General features: G+C 39.2%; 1 protein-coding gene and 1 pseudogene across 1 annotated transcript; one reads left to right on the forward strand and one right to left on the reverse strand.

The window, feature by feature from the left end:
* The first annotated feature begins 3,289 nt into the window (after positions 1 to 3,289).
* Positions 3,290 to 4,508, forward strand: LOC140945815 (uncharacterized; annotated as a pseudogene).
* Positions 4,509 to 5,268: 760 nt separating this feature from the next.
* On the reverse strand, positions 5,269 to 26,127 carry LOC140945260 (uncharacterized). Its single transcript, XM_073394309.1, has 13 exons — positions 25,796 to 26,127; positions 23,457 to 23,603; positions 21,548 to 21,670; positions 20,662 to 20,784; positions 19,760 to 19,885; positions 18,238 to 18,759; positions 17,383 to 17,734; positions 15,552 to 15,604; positions 9,634 to 9,738; positions 8,743 to 8,772; positions 7,875 to 7,928; positions 6,078 to 6,113; positions 5,269 to 5,870 (listed from the first exon to the last, which is right to left on the reverse strand). The coding sequence occupies exons 1-13, from the start codon at positions 26,118 to 26,120 to the stop codon at positions 5,506 to 5,508; spliced, it is 2,361 nt and encodes a 786-aa protein (XP_073250410.1). The 5' UTR covers positions 26,121 to 26,127; the 3' UTR covers positions 5,269 to 5,505.
* Positions 26,128 to 27,568: the final 1,441 nt, after the last annotated feature.

Consider the following 27,568-nt stretch of genomic DNA (forward strand, 5'->3'; position numbering starts at 1 on the left):
TAATGTTTTCTGTTGCCTAACCTGTTTACGCTCCAAAGGTAACTTGTTTTCCTTAAAATTTCGGGGTGTGGACAATGCTTCTAATGAACCAGATACCGAAGGCAGACCACGACATCCGCTATGCGACGCGAGGGAAGTGACGTCATTATTCCGTGTTATCACAAGCGTTCTGCTCGTTTGGAATATAATTCATTGCCTTAATTCAAGAATTGGAATAGAAGATCAATCGAACAAATATTCCAGATTACTCTTTCCAGTATTCCCGAGTACGGTCCGTGAAGCACCCAATGTGTGACTGACTGCGATGGAACTCTGGTCCCTTTTCCACTAATTCTTCTCTGTTCTCCCTTCCTCTCTTTCTACGCAGGCTGCAGGCACCATCGCATAAGTAGTAGGGAAACCGACTAAGCTATCCACTGGATAGTGATTTATCCGTTGGATAGCGCTATCCAACGTTTGAACAACGTATTTAAAAAAGTAAAATGCTATTACATTCCCTTTGTTGCATAAAGAAGAACCTGGCACGACGTGTATCCTTGTATTAAGAAAGTGGGAACGCTGGTCCCTTTTCCCTCAACCCCCCCCCCCCCCCGCCCCTCTCTTCCTTTTCCCTTCCTCCCCAACGTACGCCTTTCGACGTCAGCTACGTAGGCTACAGGCAGATGAACTAGTCAAGTCTTTTCTTTGTCCCAGCTATTCTTTTTATTTTATTAACCTTTTTAATTGACGCCTTTACATTCTAATATAATGCTCTTACATTCCCTTTGTTGTATAAAGCAGAACTCGGCACGATAATCCGTGTATTAAGAAAATCGGACATTGAAGTTTGACCCCCTTCTTTGCCACCCTGCTTTACCGTAGCTTACCCTGAGTAGCTAGCGGTTTTGTTCATCGAGCGCGCAAATGAGCGCCAAAGCCGCGAGGAAAATGGGCAGAAACTACACTCGTTCGCTTTGCGCGCTTTTTCGCAGCTACTCTGCTAATTTGACAAGCTCTCTCGCAAACGAACCGCCAGCTACGCAGGCTGAAAATATTCAGGTTTAATTAACATGGTGTTTTTAGGAAATATCTATGGTACACACCCTTCATTCAATCGCTACTGCGGTGGCGGGTGCACGAGTTATCTGGTGTGCCATTGAGATAGTAAACATAGTATTCACCACAATTTCTAACTTGAATATATTTGAAGGAGAAACAGCGCCGATTACTAACGTGAAAACAGGCCATCCTGGTGACCCTTCCATCTGCCACTGAGGGCAGCACCCCCTTCATCCAGCCATTCACACCACTGTTACAGCTTCAGTGTGGTGGGCATGTAGTTGCCATCAGTATTCCTACCTCGCCTTGAAACCGAAACCATCCAGGAACAATATCTGCATCACATTCGACGCCTCTTTTACCATAATTTACGTTTCGGTCAGCACTCGTCAAGTTTTTGTAATTTTGACGTTCTAAAAAGCTCTAAAAAAAGCCGTAAAACAAAGAGGGTTTGAAAAACTGAGAAATGACAACGCCCTAGCTTTCTGTGGTAATATGCCTGCGTTTCGACGTCACTTTAAGTCATCTGTAAGTGACACAACTACCTGCCATCATCATATCCTTCTCCTGATTGCTAGCACAGCAAATTATACAATTAACAGCACGAGATCACTGTGAACAGTTACTATCGCCCCATTGTCAGGAAATCTAAGACAGTCCTGAATTCTGGATTCCACGCTGTGGATTCTGGATCATTTGTCGGATATCTGATTCCTAGCTAAAAGTGGCTGATTCCGGATTCCACCAGCAAAAATTTCTGGGATTCCAGAATCCGGTACCCTTTCAAGCTAGAAACTGAATGGAGCAGTGTGGGAGCTGCTCGTAAGGTCTCTCCTAATTGGTCGCAGGAAACAATGGCATGTCATTCTTTCAATTGTTTCAGTATTGTTTGGGGTCAGGGTTAGGCACCATTGGTGACTTCTCCTCCGAGCAGCTGCTCCATATATCGCCACTGAATGAATTGAATTATTTTGCTCGTTTTTCTGCCAAGCCTAAAATTTAAATTTGAGTAATTGTTTAGAGGGGCGTCTATAAGACAGGGGGCGTTTAGTAGAGTGGGCCGTCAATTAGATTATGTACGGTAGACGCGATAAGTTCTTTTTACTAGTTCATTAACCTTACCATCGTTTAAGCCATGTACTTGCAGGTTCTTTAGTTCTGAAAACAAACCAACAACAACAACAAAATATTAAATTCAGCATTAAATCGTTGGTCGGTCACAATTCATTTAACACGTACAGCTCTATCATGATTTCAGTTTGGTTTGTGGATGAAATATTATGGTGTTACCATTCAAATGAAACCTCTTCAGCACTGTATTTATTCAGTTTGTATCCTATGGTGTTACCATTCAAATGAAACCTCTTCAGCAGTACTTTCACATGGTACTATTTAGTAAGTATGTAGTTCTAACTTTAAGTCTGTGGGTGAAATCCTATAGTGTTGCTATTCAAATGAAAACGAGCAGTCTACGCTCTGCTTTTTTTTTTTTAAAGATATCGGAGTACCAAACTCTCAGACCGTTAACAGCAGTTCAATGGCATTCAACAAATTTAAGACAAAACCGCCATTCCATTCCTCCACATTGAAAACGTATTACTCTAAGAACGTGTTTGTGGAATGTTCAGTTTTTGAATTCTTAGCCAGTTATTTTCATTTTATTCGATTGTTTAGCTTAACAAATTCAGTATTAGTGTAACGGTATTACTTCTGTCCGTCCATCCGCCCGTCTGTATGTCCGTCCGTCCATCCATCCAATTCGCTAGATGTGTTCAACAGCAGTTTCTGCCTCTTGTTTGGTTTGGTCATGATGTGGTTTTTTCGCCACAATATGTTGCATACAATGATATTAAACTTAAAAAGTAAACATAAAGGTTGAAGTTTACAGCAAAACATTGACTCACCTGTGCCCTTATATTTTATTTCTTTTTCTAAAGAATCAGTTTCAGTTTCCAGTTCTACGAGAATAAAAAATGTCCTGACAATTACAATGAACCACTTTGTAGTGGAAAAATCCTTAATCTTCTATAACAGCATAGGACGCTTCATAGGTGTTTGTGATGATTTGTTTTTCTAGATATATACAACTTTGATGAAGGGCAAGTTCGAGCAAGTCATCGTAACGGCTATCACAGTGCTTTGCTGAGGCAACCTAGAAAGATCTACAAAATATCAGATGAAATAGACAAGTCTTTTCTTTGTCCCTGTTACAGTTTGAACGGGTGCGTACTGTACAGTACATGTGTTTGACATGCCTCATAGAAACAGAATAGCACTCGAACACCGCGAGAGAATGATCAGAGCGTTGAAGATGACAACGAAGATTACTTGCTTGCAGCGGACACCCTTGAAGTCAACAGATCAACTGCAAGAGGAATAAAACTTTCTACCGATACGGCGGCCATATTCAGTTTATTAGATTTAAGAAGTATTATGGGATGCCCAGGGGGGCACTCGCTCAGTATTTACGTGCGCTTTTGGGCAAAAAGAGAACCTCACATGATTTCTCGGGAAAAAGGAGATCATTATTACATCCTAACATGGCATAACTATTTTTTTTTCCATTACAATCTTTTTATAGGAAAACTTACAGAAAAATTGGCCTGAAAAGCGAAAAATAAATACTGAGCGAGTATATCGGATCGTGCTCATACCCCCCTTGGGCATCCCATAATACTCCTTAAATCTAACTAATTCAATATGGCCGCAGTATTGGTATAAAGGTCTATAGTCGCCAGGTACATTCGGGAAGGAAGAATTGCAGAAAGACCACGTGGTGGCAGAAACCATGTCAGAGTTGATGCCGAGATGAGGGATTGTCTTAATGACATTTTGAACGAGAACTTGCTATTAACATTGGCTCAGATAAACCGCGAGCCTAAAATCCATGACCGCACTGTGGCAAGTGCGTTTGAGAGAATGCTGTTCCGAGTGAAACTGGTCAGGTCTTTCCCAGCCGAGAAGAATAGATCACACGTGATAAAGAGACGGGCTGGCTGTACAAATTTGTTTATGCGCTATGCCGTGGTAAACCATAGCTTCTTTGTGGACGAATGCGGTTACAATATCTGGACTGCAAGAAGTCACGCACGACCGTAAGAGGGAAGAGGGCATACCGGCAGGTCTGTGGACATCGTGGGAGAAACGTCACAATCACAATGGCAATTTCCCCAACAAATGACCATATTTTCCATTCTGGGATCCTTGGAGGAATGATACTCAGAGGTTTAACGACTTTTTGCAGCAGGCCAGGCACAACCTAGACCCTGATGAACATGTGATTTTTATTTACGATGGCGCACCAGCCCGCCGCAACCCTGCGAACCCCGGTCCGAACAGCGAGCTTAAGATGCTCCCGCCGTACAGCGGCGAACAAACTAGTGAGCAAACTCTTTGTTGAAATGAAATTCTATTTTCTGATATTGAACAGCATAAGGTGCACAAGCATTCTGCTCGTTTGGAATATAATTTATTCCAAGATTGGAATTGCAGATCAATCCAACGAATTTTCAGGATTCCCAGCATTCCAGAATACGGTCGGGAAAGCACCTAAAGTTTGACCGCAAAGGAAAGCTGGTCACTTCCCCCCAATCCCCCTGTCTTTTCCCTTCCTCCCCAATACCTTTCGACACCAGCTACGCAGACTACAGGCAGATGGACTGGACAAGACTTTTCTTTGTTCCTGTTAATCCCTTTATTCTAATCATCTTTCTGGAATGACACCTTTGCTCTCTATAGTCCAGTTGCTCTGGATATATTTAACAAGCTTTTGTTATTACATTCTCAAAGAAGAACTGGCACTCACGACGTATATTCCTTGTATTTAGACATTAAAGTTCTAAGCCCCCCACTCCACCGCCCTCTATTTGCCACCATACTGAACCCTTAGCTTAGCCTGCATAGCTGGCGGTTTAACTGTCGAGCGCGCAAATGAGCGTCAGAGCCACGAGGAGAACAAGGTAGAGACAACTCTCGTTCGAGTGCATTCTCGTCCCCAGAGCCTCCTGTTCCTTTAGCCGGCGAGGCCTGAGTAGGAGGACCAGGAGGCTCTGGGGACAAACTGGGGGCACAGGATTTGAAGTCCTAGATTTTAGGACTTCCGGTCATTTCCGATTCAAAAGTAAGTTGGAGGATTGGAATCACCTAAATTTACAGTCATTGACACTTCGGCAAGAGCAAGTGAACGCTATTAGAAACGTTGTAGAAAATCAGAAATGAACGGAAGTCCTAAAATCTAGGACTTTAAATCCTGTGTCCCCAGCGCCTCCTAGTCCTCGTGCTCAGGCCTGCCGTCTAAGGGAACAGGAGGCTCTGGGGACGAGAATGGTTCGAGTGTGCTTCGCGCGCCTTTTGGCAGCTATGCTGCTCATTTGCCCTCCCTCCGATAAAACGCCGCTACGCAGGCAAACCTTAGCTTTAATTAGCATATTGGTATTTTTAGGAAATACTTATATTTGTACCCTTTATTCAATCGCTACCGCAGTAGCGGACGTAGCACTTGTTATCTGGTGTGCCATTGAGATAGTAAACATAGTATTCACCGCAATTTCTAACTTGAATATATTTGAAGTAGAAACAACACTGATTATTAAATTGGAAACAGGCCATCCTGGTGACCCGTCCATCTGCCAGTGAGGGCAGCTCCCCCTTCATCCAGCCATGCGCATTACTGTTACAGCTCCAGTGTGTTGGGCATGTAGTTGCCATCTGTGTTCCTGCCTCGCCTTGATACCGAAACCACCCAGGAACAATATCTGCATCACATTCGACGCCGCTTTTACCATAATTCACGTTTCGGTCAGCACTCGTCAGGTTTTTGTAATTTTGACATTCTAAAAAAAAGAAACGGAAAAGTAGTAGAACAAAGAGGGTTTTGAAAACTGAGAAATTACATGACAACGCCCTAGATTTCTATAGTAAGATGCTTGCGTTTCGACGTCACTTTAAGTGGCCAACTAAGCGAGTCAACTACCCTGTCTATCGGACAGGGGCGTTTATAAGAGTGGGCACGATTTTCTTTTTAGTAGCAGTAACCTTACCATCGTTCGAGCCATGTACTTGCAGGTTCTTTAACTCTGAAAACAACAACAACAACAAAAAACAATAACATTAAACCACACACCGAGACTGTTAAATTCAGTATTAAATCGCAGGCCGGCCACAAATCATTTAACACAGCTCTATTTCAGTTTGATTTGTGGATGAAGTATTATGGTGTTACCATTCAAATGAAACTTCTTCAGCAGTACTTTCACGTGATACTATTTACATGTATTAAGTATGTACTTCCAACTTTTGAGTCTGGATGAAATCCTATGGTGTTACCATTCGAATGAAGCCTTTTCCTCTTTACTTTTACATTTTACTACTTATTCAGTTTGTAGTTACAACTTTTGAGTCTGTGGATGATATCCTATGGTGTTACCATTCAAATGAAACCCTTTTAGCTTTACTTTCACATGGTACTATTTATTCCTCATGTAGTTTTGACTTTTGAATCTGTGGATGAATCCTATAGTGTGACCATTCAATTGATACCTCTTCAGCAGTAATTTCACGTGGTACTATATTTATTTAGTATGTAGTTGTAGCGGTGTATTCCTTTCGGCGAATCCAGAAACGGATTTTTGATCCGAGATTTGCCGGATTTCGCGGTCGAAAGGAACATGAAATCCGAAATTGGATTCATTGGTAACCTTTCGCAAACGCCTGCAATATGCAATCCATGTCTTGACAGCCTCTCAAGAAATGACATGTTTTCTACTGATTTACAAATTATGCGATTATACCGTGCAGGTTTTTGTGGTCGGCAGTTCGAATAGCTACGATGGAACATAAACAGATCATGAAAATAGCGCGTTAAAGTTGAAAATTATCTGAAGGTTGTCGGCCTAGTTTGATCCAGTTTCGTAGCTCGGATTTTTTATGTAGCACGATCGAGTGCCTGTCGCGTCTGCAAGCGAGTCTGTAGAAAGAGAGCAGTTCATTTGTCCCTTTACTTATTTGTGCTTTCAAGCGATCTTTAGCGATAACTAGTCAGCACATGGATATTGGACTATACCAGGAACTATCTTCCGGTGTTTTCAGATGTTTTGCGGCAAATGGCAGCAACTAGAAACTCGACGGGAATTCTTCAACTGAATACCGCTGGATCATCTGACTAATTTCCAATCCAAAGTCTGGATTCGGATTCTTCGGATTTCAAATCCAATGATCTTTAATCCTTTTTCAAAAAGGATTCACCAGATCAAAAATCCGGATTTGCCGAAACGAACGCGAAATCCGTTTTTGGATCCACCGAGAGGAACACACCTGAATTTGTGAGCGAAATCCTTTGGTGTTACCATTCAAATGAAAACGAGCATTCTATGTTCTCCTTTTTAAAGATATTGGATTTATATGGGTCATGACCGTTAACAGCAGTCGCCATTCCACAAATTTTAGACAAAATCTGGGCGGCCATTTTACCCTTCCACATTGTAAAACGTACTGTTTTAAGAACGTGTTTATGAACGCTTGTGCTTTTTACTTTTTCAGCCATTCTATATTTTAATTTTTAGTCATTAAATTCTATAAGCCAGTTGTTATCATTTTATTCAATTTCTTAAGTCTTTACAATTCAGTAGAAATATTGCGAGAAGCGTCCTTCATAAACAAATTTATCCGTCCGTCCATCTGTTCGGATCTGTCACATTGGATATGTTCAACAGCACTCCCCTCTGCCTCTTCTTTAGTTTAGTTATGATTTAATTCGTTGACGTCGTAACAGTATGTTGCACACAACAATAAATTGGAGCAACATAAAGGTTAAGGTTAACAGCTGAACGTTGACTCACCTGCGCCCTGATTTTTTAATTCTTTTTCCAAAGAATCAATTTCAGATTCCAGTTCTACGAGAAGAAAAAATGTCCTGACAGTTTGTTGTAGCACGCTTTTTATCAACCCAGTAAAAAAAAACCCAAAACGATTAAGTTGTTTGTGATGATTTGTTTTTATAAATAGAACTCGGATAAAGGGCAAGTGTCATACCGGTCATCACACTGAGGTCATCACAAATCTTTCATACAGCCCAGCAAGATCTAAAAGAGGCCATTACATGCACCCTCGTTTATCTTTTCCCAAGACCAGAACTGCTTTTAAGTCTAACTCGATGGAAAATTTTGATATATGCCCATCGATCAACTACGCTTTCAGTGTTGTAGTAGTTAGTATATAGATAGCTATTTGGTACGTCATACCTAGCATCCTTTAATGAACTACTACAGTAACTGCAAGTCCCTTTAATTTATTCAGCTCGTACCAACCAAGTTCAACATTTTACATTTTATGTTCGATCACTGGCTATCAGACCATGATACATTAACTGCTAGGCGAGTGCTTGCATGGGACTTAATTCCTGTCTTCAACAAAAGCGTTTTGTAACAGTATACGTCCTTGAGGATACCTGTCCTCTGTAACAAGACGAGGAGTCACTTTGGTCCCCCCAAGTTTTGAATTGGAAAAAAGCTAGAGCTTTAATTTATGATTGTACTGCTGATGAGTTTCTGTTCGCCCTCTCTCCAGCTGTTGTATTTTGAAGATATTATCGGAATTGTCATGCAGATTTCCCGCAATCAAGATAAGAAGTATTTAGTCCCCTTGGTTTTTGTTAACTAATAACGCCAATTTGACATCAGTCTGACTTACAACTGAGAAAATACCCACCGTTAACCTTCGCTTGCAATTTCTTGAGTTCTTGAAAAATAAAGGGAACAAGAAAATGGTGAGCTAAAGTACTAGTCTATTAATATTGTCAATTCTAGTTTCATTCCACGTTGACATGAATGTGTTGTCTGACGATGTTACGTTTTCTTCTGTAGAAAAATGAAATCGAGATAATAGATGATAATGCACAGAATACTGATCACAGAAAGAATCTTTCTCTTTCAAGTGAGCTACAACTTACTTAGACTTTGGTGCCATTTTTCAATTTTAGCGCTTCGCGCACATTTTTTTGGAATTTCACAACTCCAATTTGGGCAAGTTGAGCCTTCATTCAAAGATCTTCCCAATCTACTTCCCACCCGTCCTCAGCGATCGAGATCGCTTGTCACCCGTCAAGCTTAGAAGCTTGTTGAGAGAATTTGCGCTTGTTGGGAGAATTCGTGGTTCCAACCCTTTTTAGCTTTAATTCGGATAGCGCGAATTGGCCTGGGGTAGGCGTCACCAGTCCAATGGGGATGCCTTGAGGAAGTTGTCTCCTGTTCTCGCACTCTTCTTATACAATTTGTAAGTTCTGAAAGCTATAACTTAAGTGTGAGAGAATAGTGTAATTTAACCAGTACGCTACAGACAACTTAAATTGATTAAGGGTTTCCTTTGTTTCCTAGCCATAATTATTTATACGGGGTCAGTATTATCTGCAACATAAATAATTTGAAACCAAACGTATCTAAGGCCTCCTGTCTCGCTTTGAGCCAAGTGAGAAAGGTGAGTTACTTTAAAGTGAAGCACTAGTTTAAAACACTAAAATTTTGCTGCTGAATGATCCGTGTTTGTATATCTTTTTTGCAAAGGTATTGATCATTATGAATCATTTCTTAGTCTATCACCTACGTTTCTGCACTTTCCTGCCACCTTCTGACATACCGACCATGCAGGACATCATAAGAAGAGCTGCTATCACATGAACAGTCTTCATCTTCATACGGATCCTCACAACTGTCGACGTAAATGGGGGAAGATTGCATGTAGAAACTTGTAAGAATTTAAGGTACCGGTAGTTTTTTTCTTTTTATCATAAACATTATTATTATTATTATTATTATTATTTTGTAAACTTTGATGAAATTCATGAGCTTTGAAGAATTGACAAGCCGCAAAAGTTTAGGCCGACATCAAAAGCGTGCACAGTGTAAATTAAGAATAAATTAAGTAAAAATAAATAAATAAAAAAAAAACTATGAAATGATTTAAACGGAAAGTGCGACAAGAATAGTACAATCTGAGATCTACTGATAAACAGCTTCACTCAGACTGTCCAACTATCCCGATCTCGTTGGGATTTTCCCGATTTTGCCTGAAAATCTTGAATCCCCGCCAATATGCGATCGGGATAAGAAAAATCCCCGATTTTGATATCTGTTTTGATATTTTCAAATGAATTCTTATTATACTTATACAAATACATCATGCAGAGTATCCCTAACTGAATATGATATCCAGAAAACTTTATAGAACGGCATGAAATATAAAATAAAATCGAGTTCTTGTACGCTCAGTCAGGCAAATATAATAAAAGTAACCATGAAATGACTATAAATGAACAGCGAACATTTTAGAATTGTCCTCTTAAAACCTTAGAAATGACGTTTCAGAGCATCGAGATTTCAAACTTTTCTGGGGAAGCATGCCCCCACAACCCCCCTTGTGGCTCGTCAGTTCGGTCCCTGGCGTGATTCGTCGGTGATTAAAAAGTATCCCGATTTTACATACTCAAAAGGTTGGACAGTTTGCCTCCAGTTTAGACAGCTGATTATGTCGGTTTGCGTACTTCGGGACGGTCATAACGTGCGACCACAAAAGAATGTACTGAATGGTGAGGATTTCTTTGTCACTCAGCACTGTATTTCATTATTGATATGGAAATAACGGGAAGTCATTACTTTAAGAGAGCCGAGGTGACTATGGCTGCAGCAAATAAACTAAGACCAATTGTTTTATCGCGGTTTGCTCTTAATGTAATCTGCCCCCTAGTAGGGTGTTTTTCCTTACCGTAACCCGATCAACTGTCACAAAAGGTCTTTTTGCGCCAAAGAAAAGAATGGACACTGACTCGAGCACTCCTAAATTTAAGAATGCCGTAAAAACATACTTAGCGGAACAATTAATTGCGATGTTTATTTTTCGCCTATAGGAATTAAAAATGTCCTTATAAGTTCTAAAATAATAATAATAAAAATTTTCTTGAGGTTGTTGTAGAGAAAAAAAGGAAAGAAAAAAGAAAACCCTTCAAAGAATAACTGAGGTCTTTCATTTCCAATACGTGCGAGACTTTGGAATTACAATAAATATGGAAACAAAACCCAAATGATTGTCCAATTTAGAGAGCATTGTTTCATTGCACTACGTTACTATCAAATACTCCCCAGAAAGAACTGGCACTTTTGTCGGACTATTCAATGTTCTGTTTTCAATCATGTTTTACTGGAGCAAACAAAGATGGGAGAGGTAATCCCCAGAATTCGTCTCCGGATGTATCAAGATGGTAATAGCTCGTAATGGCGTCATTTAAGATATAACAGTAGGATATCAAAGAAAGGTACTGCTGAATTGTCAAATAGGACTATATACATACACGAAAAGTGTAGAACCACCAGAGCATCCTTCAGGTGTTATACGGGACGATTTGCAACGAAGATTTTTAAGGCAAAACATCATTTCAACATTGTTGCGACATTGTTTCGAATGGCTGCAACTTTGTTCCAACATTGCTACGCTGTGTTGCGCAAAAAATTATAAAAGCCGTCTGATTTATTGGTACCGAGATAAAAATTAAAACGCCATCAATACCTTTTTTAGTATAAGTATGCAAGAACAAGTCGTCCATAAAAAGGTCCCAGAAATACTAGCGCTTGAACATTTGTTTTCAATTGTTAGATATCTTTTTTAGTTACTTTTTTTTTCTTTATTAAAGTTGTGCCTTTTAATCCGAAATAGGAGCATGAAATGGAATTGCCATGCAGCCAATCAAGTGAATAGCTTTACCAACAAATTCACTGTCACATCAGGTTTTTTTTGTTAATAGTTTAAGAAAATGTAACCTTTTGGTTACAAAGTAGATGATTGAGGATGGAATCTAAAATTAATCTTTGTCCCCGATGAAGGTAATTATTTCAAAATCCATATTATGACCTTACCCTTTTCCTTCGGAGGAGGTTACTGAACTCGTTGATTCTAAATATTGTCGATGAAGGAGTGTTTGATACCGACTGTGCTGCGATGCTTTTGTGCTTTATTACCTCATGCTACGCTGTCAGTCACGGACAAAAATGACAGTTTTTGGAGCCTTATGAGGAACCTTATTGGCCAGAAAGAAGCGGAAATTAGTCGGAAGAACATCGAAAGGTTTATCGACTTCGAGGAGAACTGCTGCCAGGATGTGAAAGGTCATGATAAGGTGAGCTGGCATTCAATAATTTATATCTAGTATATATGATGTCGTTGTGTCCACCGGAGCACCACACGTGACCGATTGTCGCGGGGTCATGTAGACTAAGGTAATAATTAATTTTTTTATAGTGTTCTTTGAAGTAAGTCCGTTTGTACATGCAAGCGTTCATTAAGGATGTTACTGCCGTACTTGTCCAAAGTATTGTACCTATCAGGGACGGGCATTGTTATATGAAGGCATTCGTATCTATGGTTGCAGAAAAGGATGTTTTACCTAAGTATAAACATAAGCATGCCATATCTTTGCAAAATTGAGGGGAAATTGGTACGGTATTTTCTTCGCTATTCATTCTACAGTTTTTAACTGTTAGCGCTTTTATACTACGAATTGGCGAAACAATGACTGCCGAGTATTTTTGTTGTTTCTTCGGTCAATCGTTGATCCTATTGGTTAATACTGAAAATGCCTACCATCATAACCATGATGACGCGCGCTATCCCAGAAGCCGACACATAAACGACAAAAAAACTAAAATTTATGCCTTTTCTTCCCATCAAAATATTAACACAACCCCAAAATGCTGCCTTAGTTTGCCTGAGTTATGTTTACTGGGCAAATTCAACAATTGGAGTAAATGACTACGGACAAAATCCCAGCCTAATTTATTTTTTACAAAAATTCCTGAAGGGTATCGGTGGTGATGTTAATAAAAACCATCCCACAGGCCCCTACCGACATAATTAAGCAATAGAAAACGTTTTCCGTCTTTGCATAGCCTGGTATAAACACGAGAGGGGTTGTGAGAATAAAAAATCGAGACAGTTATGTCTCGAATTCTCCCAACCCCTCGAGTGTTTATATCAGGCTATACAAATACGAGAAAAAAAGTTTTCTATCGCTTTTATAGATAAACGTTCCCAAGAAAAAACGCAAAACTCTTTGTTATGGCACTGATTAAAAGATAAATTCTCACCAGTCGCGAAGTCTTGTACTCGAAGTCTTGGGCGCGTAATCAGTTTTTGCAAGAGACTATAAAGGGGACAGAGAGGACATTCCCCATATACACCCTATTCCATAGGTAATTCGTCTCGAGTTATTTTTAAAACCACAGATCTCAAGGGGAATTAGACAACAGCCAATCACATAGCGCGAATATGTTCCGCGTGGATGACCCACGCTGAGAGCCACGCGTCCTTCACGAAATGACGCAGAACAAAATGGGGGAAGACGCGGACAGCGATTTTGCTATTCCTTTTGTCGACGAAAACGACTACAGCGAGATTCCTGCAAAAGCTGTGTCAGCGAAACCGAAATTAAAAAAGAATCGCCCTTCCTCTCTTGTATAGAGCTAACAGTAGAGCGGCGAAATCCTTAACACACTGAATATTCTCTCAGGATCATTTATAATTTACAGTTTGAAGAGAGCAATTTCTGGTTTGATGTTTATTTTTTTCAGTCTTTATAGCGATTATTCCTACCCACTTACTTTGTCAATTGTAGGCGAACCCTCCTAAAGCTGAATTTCAAGGGACCATATTCAAGCTCAGAAAGAGAAATAAAATTTCGTCGTTGCTTATTTACGTCCTCCATAAAACGCGAAATTAGGCATTTTCACGTCGTAGTCGTGCAAAAACGGGAAAGAAATGAACAAAAAAGTGTGTTGCACGTGCGAAGTTGTTGTTTTGCTAATTAAACCTCTTGTTTTTTTGACGTTCTAGTTGTCGTCCGCGTCGTTGGATCTTAAACTCCCTAAATTGTACAAACGACCGGTTTCAATAGACCGGCGAAATTTCTCATTTTATTAAAGCACTGAGGTTACGACAACTTCGAGTTAAACTGATTTCACGGGTTGTCAAAGAGTCCAGCGATTCCTTTTTCCCAGGTGAGCGCCGACTCATTTCGCTGCAATATTCAGGAATGCTCTCGATCTTTTTACGCTTTCATTGCCTCTCGCCCGACATGTTTTGCACAGCGTTTGGTCATGCGAAACCTCCACGAAACATCCACGCCTCGCGCGAGGTAGCTTTATCCCGATTCTAAAAATAACTCGAGACGAATTACCTATGGAATAGGGTGTATATGGGGGATGCCCTCTCTGTCCCCTTTATAGTCTCTTGGTTTTTGTTTTGCAAAAAAGAAGCTGTCTAAAATACGGATTTTTCTCGCTTAAAATGTCAGCCAAAGCGAAAAAAAAATTGACACAGCATGTTTTGCAAAGATTTTTCCAGTTTCAACCGACTAGGGAATGGGTAAATAAGGTAAACTTGTCAAGTTTTCTACTCAAAAACTTTTTCAAATTCGTGCTTGCGTGATGAGCGCGCGAAAAGCATAACATCTTGAGGTCACAACCATGTTTACATACTCTCATGCAAACACACCTCTCGGCCAATCAGAGCGCGTGTACTATCTTAGTTATTTTCTTAAAACTACTCAATAGGAAGAAGACGCATAAAAATCCTATTTGCGAGCAAATATTTCCTTTACAGTAAAAAGCAAACAAAAAAAAGCAACTGGTACTAACCAAACTGAGGGAAGACGACAGATGAGGATCAAGCGTCAATTAATTTTCGCCACAAATTAGATTACCATACGGCAAACGTTTACGGCCACTATGTATCGACAGCGTCAGCGAGGGGATGGTATAAGGTGGGCTTTCGTGGACTCGAGCGATTCTCTCCCTGTTTTGCTGGATTCTCTCACTGTCCCCAAGAAATAGCTAGTTTGCCCAACAAACGATTTGATAATGATCATGATTTGGAGCATTTGTTTCTACTATGTGAAAGGATAATTATTTTAGAGAGCACCTTGCTTCCGTCAAGGCGTCAGTAGAAAAAGGAAAGAAAGTATTCGACTAAGAACGAAGCTACTAACACATAGACTGTTTTCACATTACCTGACGGCGGCCATGTTGGTGTACCAAGCCAATTAAACTCTCCTTTTGCATTACGCTTTCTTTTCTTTCACTAAATTTTCGTTAAAACGCTCTCTTTGTGATAATTGTACTATTTTTCGGTTGAAGTTGTCAGAAAGCTAACGCTACAGGATCGCAAAGTTGTACTTAACTCAGCATTAAAGCATCTCTTATGTCATAAAAAGGCAAAAATAAAACGTTCGTGACGTTTTATACTGTTTTATAGCATTAACAACCGTGATATTGTTATGACCGATTAGATAACTTAAAATAGCTTCTATCGTTTGCTTTCCCTTTCGTCGTGTGACGGAATTTTCAAGAGAGTTCGGCCATTGTCCTTTCAAAATAGTGTGGTTACATATCACGTTAAAAATGTAAAAATATGGGAATTGATAGACGCAGTTGGGAGACAAAACAAACAAGCTTAAGAGGTCATCAAAAAGTACTCACAGTCCTGACGGATGCCCATATGACCTTGCGGTCTTGACGCCGAGGGTTGAGGCCTTAAAATGCGATAACGTCAGTTAAAGTACAATAGCTGTACGTAAATATGGAAAATAATACTAAACGGAGGATATTATACACGGTGGCGCGAAGATATGAATTTTATTTGCGTGTGGCAAAACAATATTTTACGAACGAGCTCAGCGAGTGAGTAAAATATTGTTTTTGCCAAGAGAAAATAAAATTCATATCTTCAAGCCGCTGTGTAATGTTCTTTTTATTATATAGACAAAAAGACACCGATAAAATAATAGAGGGAAATGACTGAAATTACGTCATCGATAAACTCTCATGTGAGATTATGGAAAATAAACCACTCGGGTCCCGGATGTAGTTTTTATGAATTTTACGAGTGGTATATTTTCCTGTAAAACAGTCGTGTCTATATAATAAATATATAAACGGCAGGTATTGAAACCGCAAAGGGCAAAGCAAAATAGCATCCTAATATAGCCTTCTGCCTCGGCTGGCGGCTTAGAAAAACTCAGTGAGGTCTTAGAGCCTTGAAAGATTTTGTTGTCGGTCTAGTGGAATATTAAAGATTCAGTCACTTGCCATACAAATGGTTCTCTTATGGCGGGGAGTGAAATTACAGTAAGGATTGATTGGCAGTGCATTTGAGGAAATTACAGTTTTATACCATCTCGGTGCTCGGAAGAACGCTCACTTTTCATCTTGTATAATATGGTTCAACAACAACAACAACTGACTACAATAAACTTTGAATTAAACATGACATTGCTTGATGCCCACTATTAAATTAAAGGGAACCTCCGCTCTGAAAGAAAATGTCTCCCAAAATGCTACAAAAGAACCAAAGAAAAGAAAAAATGAGTAGAAATCTTAGCGCACTCTAGTTTGTATCATATTAGTTTTGATATTGGTTCTTAATAAAGGCGTGACTTTTAGATTAGCAACAAGGCAGAAGCCGAGATTTGATATCGGGAATTGGTCCAAAAGAAAGGCGTATTCTCGGTTTCACATGACGTCACCAAAATTTAAGCTAAGAAACTATCGCTTCTTCTGAGTTTCTACTTTCATGTGATATTAGAGCACCTTAAAACATTTATACAAACAAATTTTCCGTTCAAAAGGGTTCTTTGTTTTGCGATACAGGACGCTTGAATTTCCAGGCTTTTGCGTGACGCGGAATTTTGCTGGCGGCCGGGAAAACTCTTATGTGGGTTAAAAACATTACGGACTTTTGGAAATTTTGTTATCTTAACATTCCCTGTCTTAGAATAAATATTACTTTAATCCTTATGAGTTCCTCAAGCGAAGAATTCACGCATAAGTAGGAAAACTCAAAAACAGATGTTTCTGTTGGTTTCCGGCGGCCATATCTGTGCCCCTGAAAGGGACACAAACATGGCGTCTCCATACAAAGCTTTATAAATTTGGGTAAAACGTTTTTCCGAATATCTTGCATATGAACTATTGCATAGACCATGGACCTGATTCTTGGCAAGACTTTTTGTATTTTTATCTTCTTTCATTTCCAAGATTCTAGACTTTCTAAGGTTTCCATTTTTATTTCTGCTTTCTCACGTGAGTGAAAACCGAGACTTCTACCGATGGTCAGTCCCGTGACAAAAAACGTTTAGTTGAAACTTGCAATATCTGTCATTCATTTGTCGCCCCTCTCATTAGCGTTACGCTCCTTTACTTCATTTAAGTGTAAAGTGCTTAATACATTAACAACTATCTCTCATGTACACCAATATACCCAGCTCTAAAATTTTAGGAACTAGTTAAACCACACTACTTGCTAAGTTACAGTCCGTAATATATTATTAATGTTATAGTCACTTGACCATGTCCAGCTGTATTATAACAACATTCATTCTGCTGATTCTTTCCAGTGTTATAGGATCCTCCCCCTCCTCCACAGGAGTCATTCTCATTATCCCCACTACTTCCCCCAGAGTAGCCTCCTCCACCTCCAGCACCCCCTCCGCTTCCATAAGCGCCACCTCCCCCTCCAAAGCCGCCTACGGCATTGTAATACCTGGCTCTTCCACCCACTCCTCCCTGAAGAAATCCTTTGCCTCCTTCTCCGCCATACCCCATTGAGCCTCCGAAGTGCTTTGAGCTTCTTCCACTGGAATAAAAGCCACCACCGCCTCCACCTAAAATATAAATAACATTATTATCAGTAACTCTTCACTGAGGAACAAAAGATAACATGTGCAGGTGGATTTCTTGAGGCCATTTTCATTTAACAAATAAAATTAAGATTCTGTTGATAAAAGTAATCACATCACTTAGGCCTCGATCTGTGTCACTAATATGCCTATTTACTTGTTAAATTCAAATGCATACCACCAATTTCAATCAGGGGATTTGGTCAAGGTCATTAAAACCTAACTCTTATTGTGAGGAACAATATAACAAATATAAATTCATTTCATGTATTATTGAAAGTTAAACAAATTTAAACTACACTTCTTTTGAGCAATCTTGAGGAAACAAGGCAAGAAAGTCTTAAGCAGCTATTAAGGCCTGATGTATGAAGTTCCTTTACTTTGATGAACGTTTTAATTGTTGAAGAGGGCGGACGTAGTTAGATTTTAGATTTAGCGAAGATTGCTGTCGTGGTGGCCCTACTCATCTTGACACACACTCAGCTCACCTGAGTTACTGCTGTCAGCGGTCGTTGCTCCTTGTCCACCACTTCCTCCTGACCACGACCTGTACCCAGGATTCCCTGCGGTCCCTGTGGAGGCATCGCATCCTGAATGTCTGGAGTAAGCATTTTCTATGCCACCACCTCCCCCAGCTATTATCAAAGATGTGTTGCTTCCTCTCACTACAAAAGTACCTCCACCGCCTCCTGAGCTCTGGCTATGTCTGTTGATTCCACCCTCTTGACCAACAAGTATCTGAATTTTTTCGCCTTTCAGTAAGCGAAAACTTCCTTTCATTCTAGCACCTCTTCCCTGGTACTGTCCTCTATTACTGCGTACGTCGTACCCCCCTGCAGCTCCTATCGCCTCTATTCGGTAGTCACCTGTGTGTGGTACAGTCCACTGTTGAATACCGCTGACCAATGTAACTTGACCGTCATGATCCTGTCCACTGTAGTTACTACCAAGAGAAGTTGGACCCAGTCTTCCACTCGCACCGAGGTTTGTAAATACAGCTCTGAATGATACTGAACAGAAAAACGACGATTTACTGAATATTTTTTTCAAAACAAAAAAATTAAATAAAAACTAGTAATTAATCAGATGAACGTTCTTACTTATGGCCCCTGTCTCTTAAAAAAACTTGACGTACTGATGATCAACTGCATTCGGTCGCTAACTTATTTCACTGTACGTTGTTTTCAATTAGTAGAAGGAATAGGGTTTTGTTTTTTTGTGACTGATGCAGAAAATAATTTAACGCTTTTTTTAAAAGTTATTTCTATATTATTATTTTAAATAGTTATATTTAAAACTCAATTTTGGACTCTTATTTAATGGCGCTACGTTGCCAAGCTTACATCTAGTAAAATAAATGTGGTATTTTGACACTCGAACTTATTTTGTAGAGCGAAAGACTCAAAAAATCACTGAATAGATTAGTCACCTTCCAACGGACTGTCTAGAACCAGCACAATGTAGAATAGCACGAAACTTCATGTTGGATTTAAAGAATTCGAGCTACTGGTGTAATTAATCTGCTTTCGGAGAGGTTCTTCGGCGGGTATTTTTTTTAAAGGGAAAGTAAGCATAAAATTTGTTCACATAACATAACTTTATTAATTTTGTTTGCCTGTTTGAGTTTCTTTATTAAGGATACTGAAGCTTTGGCATGAGTCTATGATTTAGTGAATCAGGGGCAGCGAGGCATTAAATTCGAGTTTATTGAGCAACCCATAACCAAATTGATCTCGAAGAAAAGTATCAGAACACCTAAGGGTTCTTATATGAAGACTGGCTGCCATACGCTATCATATCCATGGACCAAATCATTTGCCATCCATGCCTTACGTATGCGCGTGCCTTGCGGCGTGTTTTCTACATAAAAAACAGTTCCATGTTCTCTTTATGAAGATGATGGTTTAATTAGAGATAAGACAAAGTACTAAATGTTTAAAATTTCATAGTATAAACTTCTATTTGAATTTGTCGAAACTTTGGTAAGTCACAGGCATAGTATTTTCTTACCAAGTACACATGTTGTACCATTTCCTGAATATCTAGCGTTGCATGCGCAAGAATACGATCCTGGGGTATTCGTACACACAGCGTTGACATCACAGGAGTGAACGTTTTTGGAACACTCGTCCACGTCTAAAAGTGCAAATTAAAAAAAAAGTAGTTTTTTGAGGGTGATATGTAATACTGTTGGAATCTGCTTTTGTTCATTGCAATCATTTTTTGAATTTTACTGATAATCAGTACAATGCTCTGACTACTAATTCTGCCTCCTCCTCAGGTCCTTCTTAACGCACTTTGATCGCGACCCACGAGTATTCGGAAATTGAGCATTGACGTCACGAAGGGCAGAATTAGAAGCAGTGCATTCGCCAACATCGGAGTGAAAAATTCAACAGAATGTCATTATTTATTATGTGCTATATTATTATTATTTATATAACACTCTTCACCAGCCTTAACGAAAGACCTCTTCAGTTGGGTTCATCGAGGGATGAGGAAAGGAATGGAAAGATAGTCAAGAGCGATTTTCTTCCTCGCCCTGTTTTCTTTCTCGGAGCCAAGCACTTTAAGCTTTGTATGTAAATTTGCAGAAAATGTTTATGGCAGGAAGGTTATTTTTTCAGCCAAATGGTATTTCGCTTCGCCCAGTTGAACCAAAAATGAAAAACCTGTAGAGACAGTTGCGACCTCTCTTTTCCCCTGCCCCTTAACCGCTCGTTGCGGGGCTCGCTTCGCTCCCAATTTTGAATAGAGAACTTGCTCGCAGGCATAACTGTCTTCGCTATCAATACAAGCACTTCGGCAGTATGGGAACTTGGTCATTTTGAGCCCATAGTACTGAAAAAGATAGTGTGAGTTGAAAATGGCCTTCAGTCTTTTTTGCTGTATTTCTTTGAAATCGTCCTTACCACGACATTGTTTTCCATTTCCTGTATATCCAGCTTTACATGAACACGTGTGAGAGCCCACGGTATTTTGACAAACAGCATTGACGTCACAGTTATCAGAGTTAGCTGTGCACTCATTTATATCTGAAAATAAACAAAAGAGAGATGAGAAACATAAAAATATTTTATTTTCTTTCAATTGGCAAAACATTTTTATGTTCTCTCTGTTAAGCATGTTTATAAGCATGTTTTTTGCAAGCGAAATTCGCTGACGGCTGAAGTGCCGTTAACATCAACTTTGACAGACTTAACCCTTTCCGCATTTGGCCTTAAAAAGTTAGCACGAAATCATACTATTCATGTTGTTCGAAATTCTTGTAGAAGGCGCAAGTGTAATAACTGGACCTTGCAAGTGTAATAAAGATACCATCTGTAATAACATTTGGACCCAATTAATAGACGCTCATTGAGCTATGACGACCTTTTCATCATAACTTTACCGTTTTTAATGCGATGGGTCGGAAACTTTGCAAAAAATCACCTATATCCTTCAGCAATAATTTGAAATACTTCGATTTCATTGCTGGTAAATATTTTTTTAGCGAAATAAGCGCATAAGTAGATCCTACTGTTTACAGAAAATGACGTCCAGTAAAAAGTTTGTCTCATAATTTTTTATTGAAATTTCTGGTATCGGCTTTTATTAATATAGTACTGAAATATGCCAGAGAAATTTCAGAGAAATCGTTGTAGCAGAAGTCCGTATCTAAAAGTCGTTCAAAATTCAGCGTTGAAATTGTTTTGGTAGAACGAGCTAGGTGGTAGGTAGAACGAGCTACCAGTTCGAATTTTGGGGACAAGTAATTCTAGTGTTGCAAAAGCTGTTTGCTACCACCACCACACAGACCTTTGCAAGTTTTTCCGCTTCCAGAATAACCAACTTTGCATCTACAGCTATAAGACCCACGAGTGTTCGAACATTGAGCATTGACATCACAGACGGGAGAGGAAGCAGTGCATTCGTCGACATCTGAGTAAAAATAACACAATTATCGTATTTTGAATTGTTTAAAACCTGCCTTTACGACCCTTTACTAGCAACACACGCACGAATAATTTTTTAAGGAAATGTTCATAAAACACTTTATCAAGCGTAATTGACAGGACAAAGACACAGACTTAGGTTATAAAAGATCATAAAAGAGAAGAAAGAGGGAGAAACACGAAGGTCTCAGTGGTTAGCTATCGCATAGTAGCTTACAGGTATGCGGATAATTTTGTCACTGAAAGCCGTGACAGATTTTATTGTATTCAATTTTCAAATGAATTGTTTTTTCTTTAAACTATAACTCTGATCTGTAAGCTTTTTCCCTACATGGTCATGCATGTATTGCATTTTTCTCTGTCTTCATTAACCAGAACAGCGTGGATCAGGGTCTATTATTCAGGTTTGCTACAAGCTGCGCCTTGGTATCCATTTCAGACTGCAATTCAATCTGTGTTGAAGCTGACTGGGCAGGATGTGTTTGATCAAACACACAGACACCGTTATCCACTTTAGCCTCCGAAGTACCGTCAGGGTTATAGTACAGAAAACGCTTTTACAGAAGGTCCAAAATGACATACCTTTATTTGCACGAGAAAAGTATCACCGTGCTCGTTTTCCTCGAACGAAGGTGGCTCTATAGGGTTTTAACAGGGTCAATACCTCAGAAGTTTGAGCACAAACTACGTCGCCATTAACAAAGAATTCGAAAAATTATTGCCACAGCTGTATTAGATAACATTGAAAATTTGTTATGATCAGGCTTACAATGACGAAATGACGAAATGACGCCATTACTTACTTTACTTTCAGCCAGAGTATTTCCTGGCACTGGGAATCGTTCACGGGAGCTTTTTCCTCTGAAAAATGTTCGCTTTGTTTTCTACAGATATTCGGCCGAACATTAACTTTGTCCAGTTTTTTATACTTATTTCTAACCATGCTAAAAGCTGCTTTGAATCCGTTAGCTATAAGATCCTGTCAGGATTCTCGGTTTGCACTGTCACGCAATGAAAAATAAAAATGCAAACCATTCAATACAGAACGTCTAGGATATGGGAAATGAGAGAAGATAAATATACAAAACATCTGGGCTAAAATCAGGTCTCTGCAATATTTCAAATGCGAGATATTCGGAAAAACGATTCACCTAGTAGTAAATTTATAAAGCTTTGTATGGACACCAATATGGCGGCCGGATACCGACGGAAACATCTGTTTTCGAGTTTTTCTACTAATGCGTGAATTCTGCCCTTGAGGAACTCATAAAGATTAAAGTAATATTTAGTCTGAAACAGGGAATGTTTAGGTAGCAAAATCTCCCAAAATCGGTAATGTTTTTAACCCACATATTAAGAGCTCTCCTGGCCGTCAGCTAAATGCCGCGACAAGCAAAAGCCTGGAACTTCAAGCGTCCTCTCTCGCAGAACGAAGAACCCTTTGGAACCAAAAATTTGTTTATATAAAGGTGTTTAGGTGCTGTAATACCTCGTGAAAGTAGAAACTCGGAAGAATCGATAGTTTTTTTAGTTTGATTTTTATTGACGTCACGTGCAAACCAAGAATAGATCAAAGCGTAAATATAAATGGTAAATTGAAAAAATATAATAAAAGAATACAACCCCTAAATAGAGAACTGACAGTCAAGATATCATTAGGTAAATTCGGAAACAAATATTTTGCTCAGTAAAATAGAAGTCACGCGAGAATAGCACGCGAAAGGAGACGCTCACCATTAATTTATGAAGATATATTTTTTTAATTTGTTCACCTTCAGTCTTCATATCGCAATGAGCGAGCACAGTAGAACCAGGTTTAATGGTACTCAGCCAGTACTTCTTGCTCTTTGCCTCCCCTTCACTTGCTTTGATTTCTTTGCATGTCTCAGCTGGAAGCTCAGGAATGGATCCAAGAGGAACTAAAGAGAAAATGTTCCATTAATTATGTAATGGTTATTCTGAAATTAAATTGTCAGCATCGAATCGATAATCATTGATAGAAACTTTGAGACATCAATAATATGCACGTTTGGTGAAGTTTTTTCAAAGAATTCTATAGTGCCCTTCCTCCAATTTATTTAATATAAAAGCACAAACGATCTCGAAAATAATCAATAATTAGCGACAAGTTGTACTGGAGCACTGTTTAAGTTAGGCCACATCTACTCGCCCGAGCAAATATTTTTGAGCAAGTGTTCCGGCGATGCACGTAAATTGTCGGCTATCTACTGTAGACGACCATTGAATGAAGAAACTGGTCCGTTCGAGGAAACTGCACTTGTTTTTAGGGCTTGGATAGGTAATATAACTCTAATATTTAACTCTAATATTTTCTCGACAGTTATGCAAACCCTCGACTTCGTCTCGGGTTTGCATAACTGTTTCGAATTCTCCCAACCCCTCTCATGTTTATATCAGGCTATGCAAACACGGAAAACGTTTTCTATTGCTTTTATAAAATAACTTTCCCGAGAAAAAAACGTAAAACTCTTTGTAAGGCATTGATTAAAAGAGAAATTCTTACCAGTCGCAAAATCTTGTCCACGAAGTCTTGCACGCGTAATCAGTTCTTGTTTTGCAAAAAGATGCTTTGCAAAATACGGATTTTTCTCGCTTAAAACGGTCAGCTTAAGCGAAGAAAAATGTACACACCTTCTTTGTAACGATTTTCCAAATTTTTAGCCGACGAAGGAATGGGTAAATAAAGTAAACTTTTTGAGTTTTGAACTCGAAAACTTTTTCAAATTTGTGCTTGCGTGATTAGCGCGCGAAAAACGAAACAACTTGACGCCACAACCATGTTTACATACTCTCATGCAAACACTGCTCTCGGCCAATCAGAGCGCGCGTACTATCTTAGTTATTTTTATAGATTTAGGCAAGACAAAAAACGAAGCTCTCGTAAAGAAAGTTATAATTTACTCAAACGAAAAAAAAAAAAAAAATTAAATAAATAAACTTGAAACCATTGTGAAGAAATTTTTCAATTCTGTGCCTAACATTTGATACAGTGGAAGGACAAGGTGATTTACGGGAAAAATAAGCAAACCTTGAGCCATTCTTACGTACATAAACTAAAATGTCAAATGTTATAGTGTTTAAAGAAAAGAAAGTAGACTGTATTTATCAACGCCACTACATAATTTTCATGTTGTTCTTTCAACGAAATTCGTCGTCTTTGTTTTTTATCTCTAGCTCTAGCTCTTTCTCTGTTATCCACGTCAGTGTAAACATTAATTAAGATTTAGTCGAAAAAAAAAAAAAAAAAAGACTAGGCTTAAGTTTGTTGTTGTTTTCTCTCTAACAGTCCGGGTGGCCATGTGTTTTACCGCCCAAACGCGCGGATGCTGGAATGCAAAACTTCACACCGGCTTACATGTCGGGGATGGACAGATGTGTTTTCAGTTGTTTACCAAGTTTCTCGCATCTATGGGTTACCTTTTTTTCTTACGCATAGTGCTCCGCTAAAAAAACCATGGATGATTATAATATGAGAGACGAAGTAGACGACTGGCCGGAGTATCTTATCGAAGGACAGCAGCAGCGGCACCGATTTTTAATGAAATAGAAAACTACCGAACAATGAGGAGAAGTTTTAATAATGCTTTTCCCGGCATGACTAAAAGTAAACACACGAATTTTTCTTTTAGAATAACCTGCCCAATAAGGTGGTTTCTTGGTGTTGCGGATTGGTGCAAGCACTAAAAATGACGTAATACTATACATAAGAATGATTAGACACTACCCACAGAAGCGAACCAACAATAGTTTCCGCAACACTGAAAAAAACACCCAATAATAAGGATGCCGATAATTAATTTTTATTACGAGGTCTGAATCGCGTAAAAATGTTGTCATTTTCAAGTTATTTTCTGGCTGGACATGAAAGTTTCGCGCATACATAGTACCTCTTTCTTAAAACGCACAGCCTTTTTTGTCGTGTATTATTGATCAGTTAAGTTGTCAATTTTTGTAACAAATTAACGTAAATATTTCCTGGGAATGATGACTGAAATTTAGATGCCTCCAGGTGTGTCGCCACGAAAATTGCACTGGGCCCCCTTAAAAACTTCTTTCAATACTGAGAGATCTTAACTAACATAAACTTCACCTCGATTCCTGTCTCGCCTGTAGTAATATCTGTCTGGATCGGGAACAAAATCCTCAGGTCTGGCTTCTTTGGTTCTGTCGCTGAACTTACACATGTTAAGAGAGATCACCCAATTGAAACTTTGGCACCTGCTGTCCTGACGACAAATAAGTACGCACTCATATCCAAAGTTTGCCTTTAGCGTCGTGTAGACGTGGTTTTGCAGCTTCCAACCTAAGATGGATTCCTCTGACCCACCATTGATGCATTGTTGAGAGAGTGTTTCAGTGAATATTTGAAACAGCATAAAAAGGAATGCGATACTGATGGTGTAACTCGCCGTCATTTTGACAGAACTGAAAAAAAAGTCATGCATACATACTAGTAGAAACTACATTCTTAGAAAGTAATTAATAGTGATGGTTCATCCAACCGATGACAATAACCTAGTAAGACTTATTTTAAGTAACCTAGTAAGGACAAAGCTGGGGCCGTGGCTCTCCTTGTGTTAACAAATGATTTAAATTTTTGGCGATACCTTAAATTCCCAGTCATGCCATGGTAATATGTAGATGATACGATGACTAAGGTAACGATAGCAACGCACATTATACAGTGAAGTGAATGCTACGCGCGCTGTGATTGGTCGTTGCCTATGATCTATTGGACTACAGTTACATGGATGACGTCACGTGAAACTTGTTTTCTTTTAGTTTTGTTCAACATAGAGCGCGGTTTTGAAAATGTTTGTGACATCATTTCGGATTAAAGCAAGTGAAAGCCTCGAAAAAAAGTTAGCAAGAGCTATTTACAAAGAATAAAAATGGAGAAACGGAGAGAAAGAGCTCTTCACAACTTAAGAATGCCTAAAAACATCAGTGACACACTCGCCTGCGGCTCTGCGCCACTTCTTTGTTTTAACCACATTTTGACGTCATCTGTGATCTATTTTTGAACAGACCCACGCAATATGGAATCTCATTATTTAACAACACTCGTAAAATTTCGTTGCACACTAGACTGAAACTGGGGTCTTTTTCATGTCACGCTTTCTCAACCAACTTACCCAACTTTTTTTCCGTTTGTACTTGTTCTCTCCTTTCCCAATACTTTGTGACTGGCGTTTATTTGCAAATGAGTGATAAGTGAATCGACATTGGGGAGGGCTTAACGTGACAAGTGTTTCAACAAATGTGACGAGTATTGTCAGTAGCCATTTTCCCTTTGATGATGAGTTTTGCGCTTTTGGTCCCAAGGAAGACATGATCACAGATTTATGCGATTCGTTTTATTTCAGTTATGCAAGCTTGTTTGACCATTACTGCTAACTTCGTCCTTATTTCCTGGTTTTCAAGATTAGACAAATTTATGAAGCCTCTTCCGACAATACTTTCACTTGGTCCTTAATTTACTTTAATATGCAGTTCTAACGTTTGGGGTCGGTGTGAATGAAATCAGCTGAAAAAGGTGAAGACAATACAAATGAATCAGTTTTTTAGAAGGAATTCCACACGGCTCTTTGTATCAATTTCGTATTAGTTTCTAACTTTTGTGCTCGCTCCTCAGTTATTTCAGATTCTTTGCACTACCGTACTATACTAGCAACGTAATGTATCAAAGCAAGCGTCCCACATGGCCTTAAAGATTGATTTTATGAACTGACCACGGAATTGATTTTACAAACTGGATTTCTGCCACTTACGAATTCTTGCAGCATCGATCTCACCCTTCGGAAAAATTTTCGTGGCCACTTAATTATTGTATGTAAAATTTCTTCACGTCTTTCTGTTTTTA

The sequence above is a fragment of the Porites lutea genome, chromosome 8 (assembly GCF_958299795.1).
Source record: "Porites lutea chromosome 8, jaPorLute2.1, whole genome shotgun sequence".
Classification (NCBI taxonomy): domain Eukaryota; kingdom Metazoa; phylum Cnidaria; class Anthozoa; order Scleractinia; family Poritidae; genus Porites; species Porites lutea.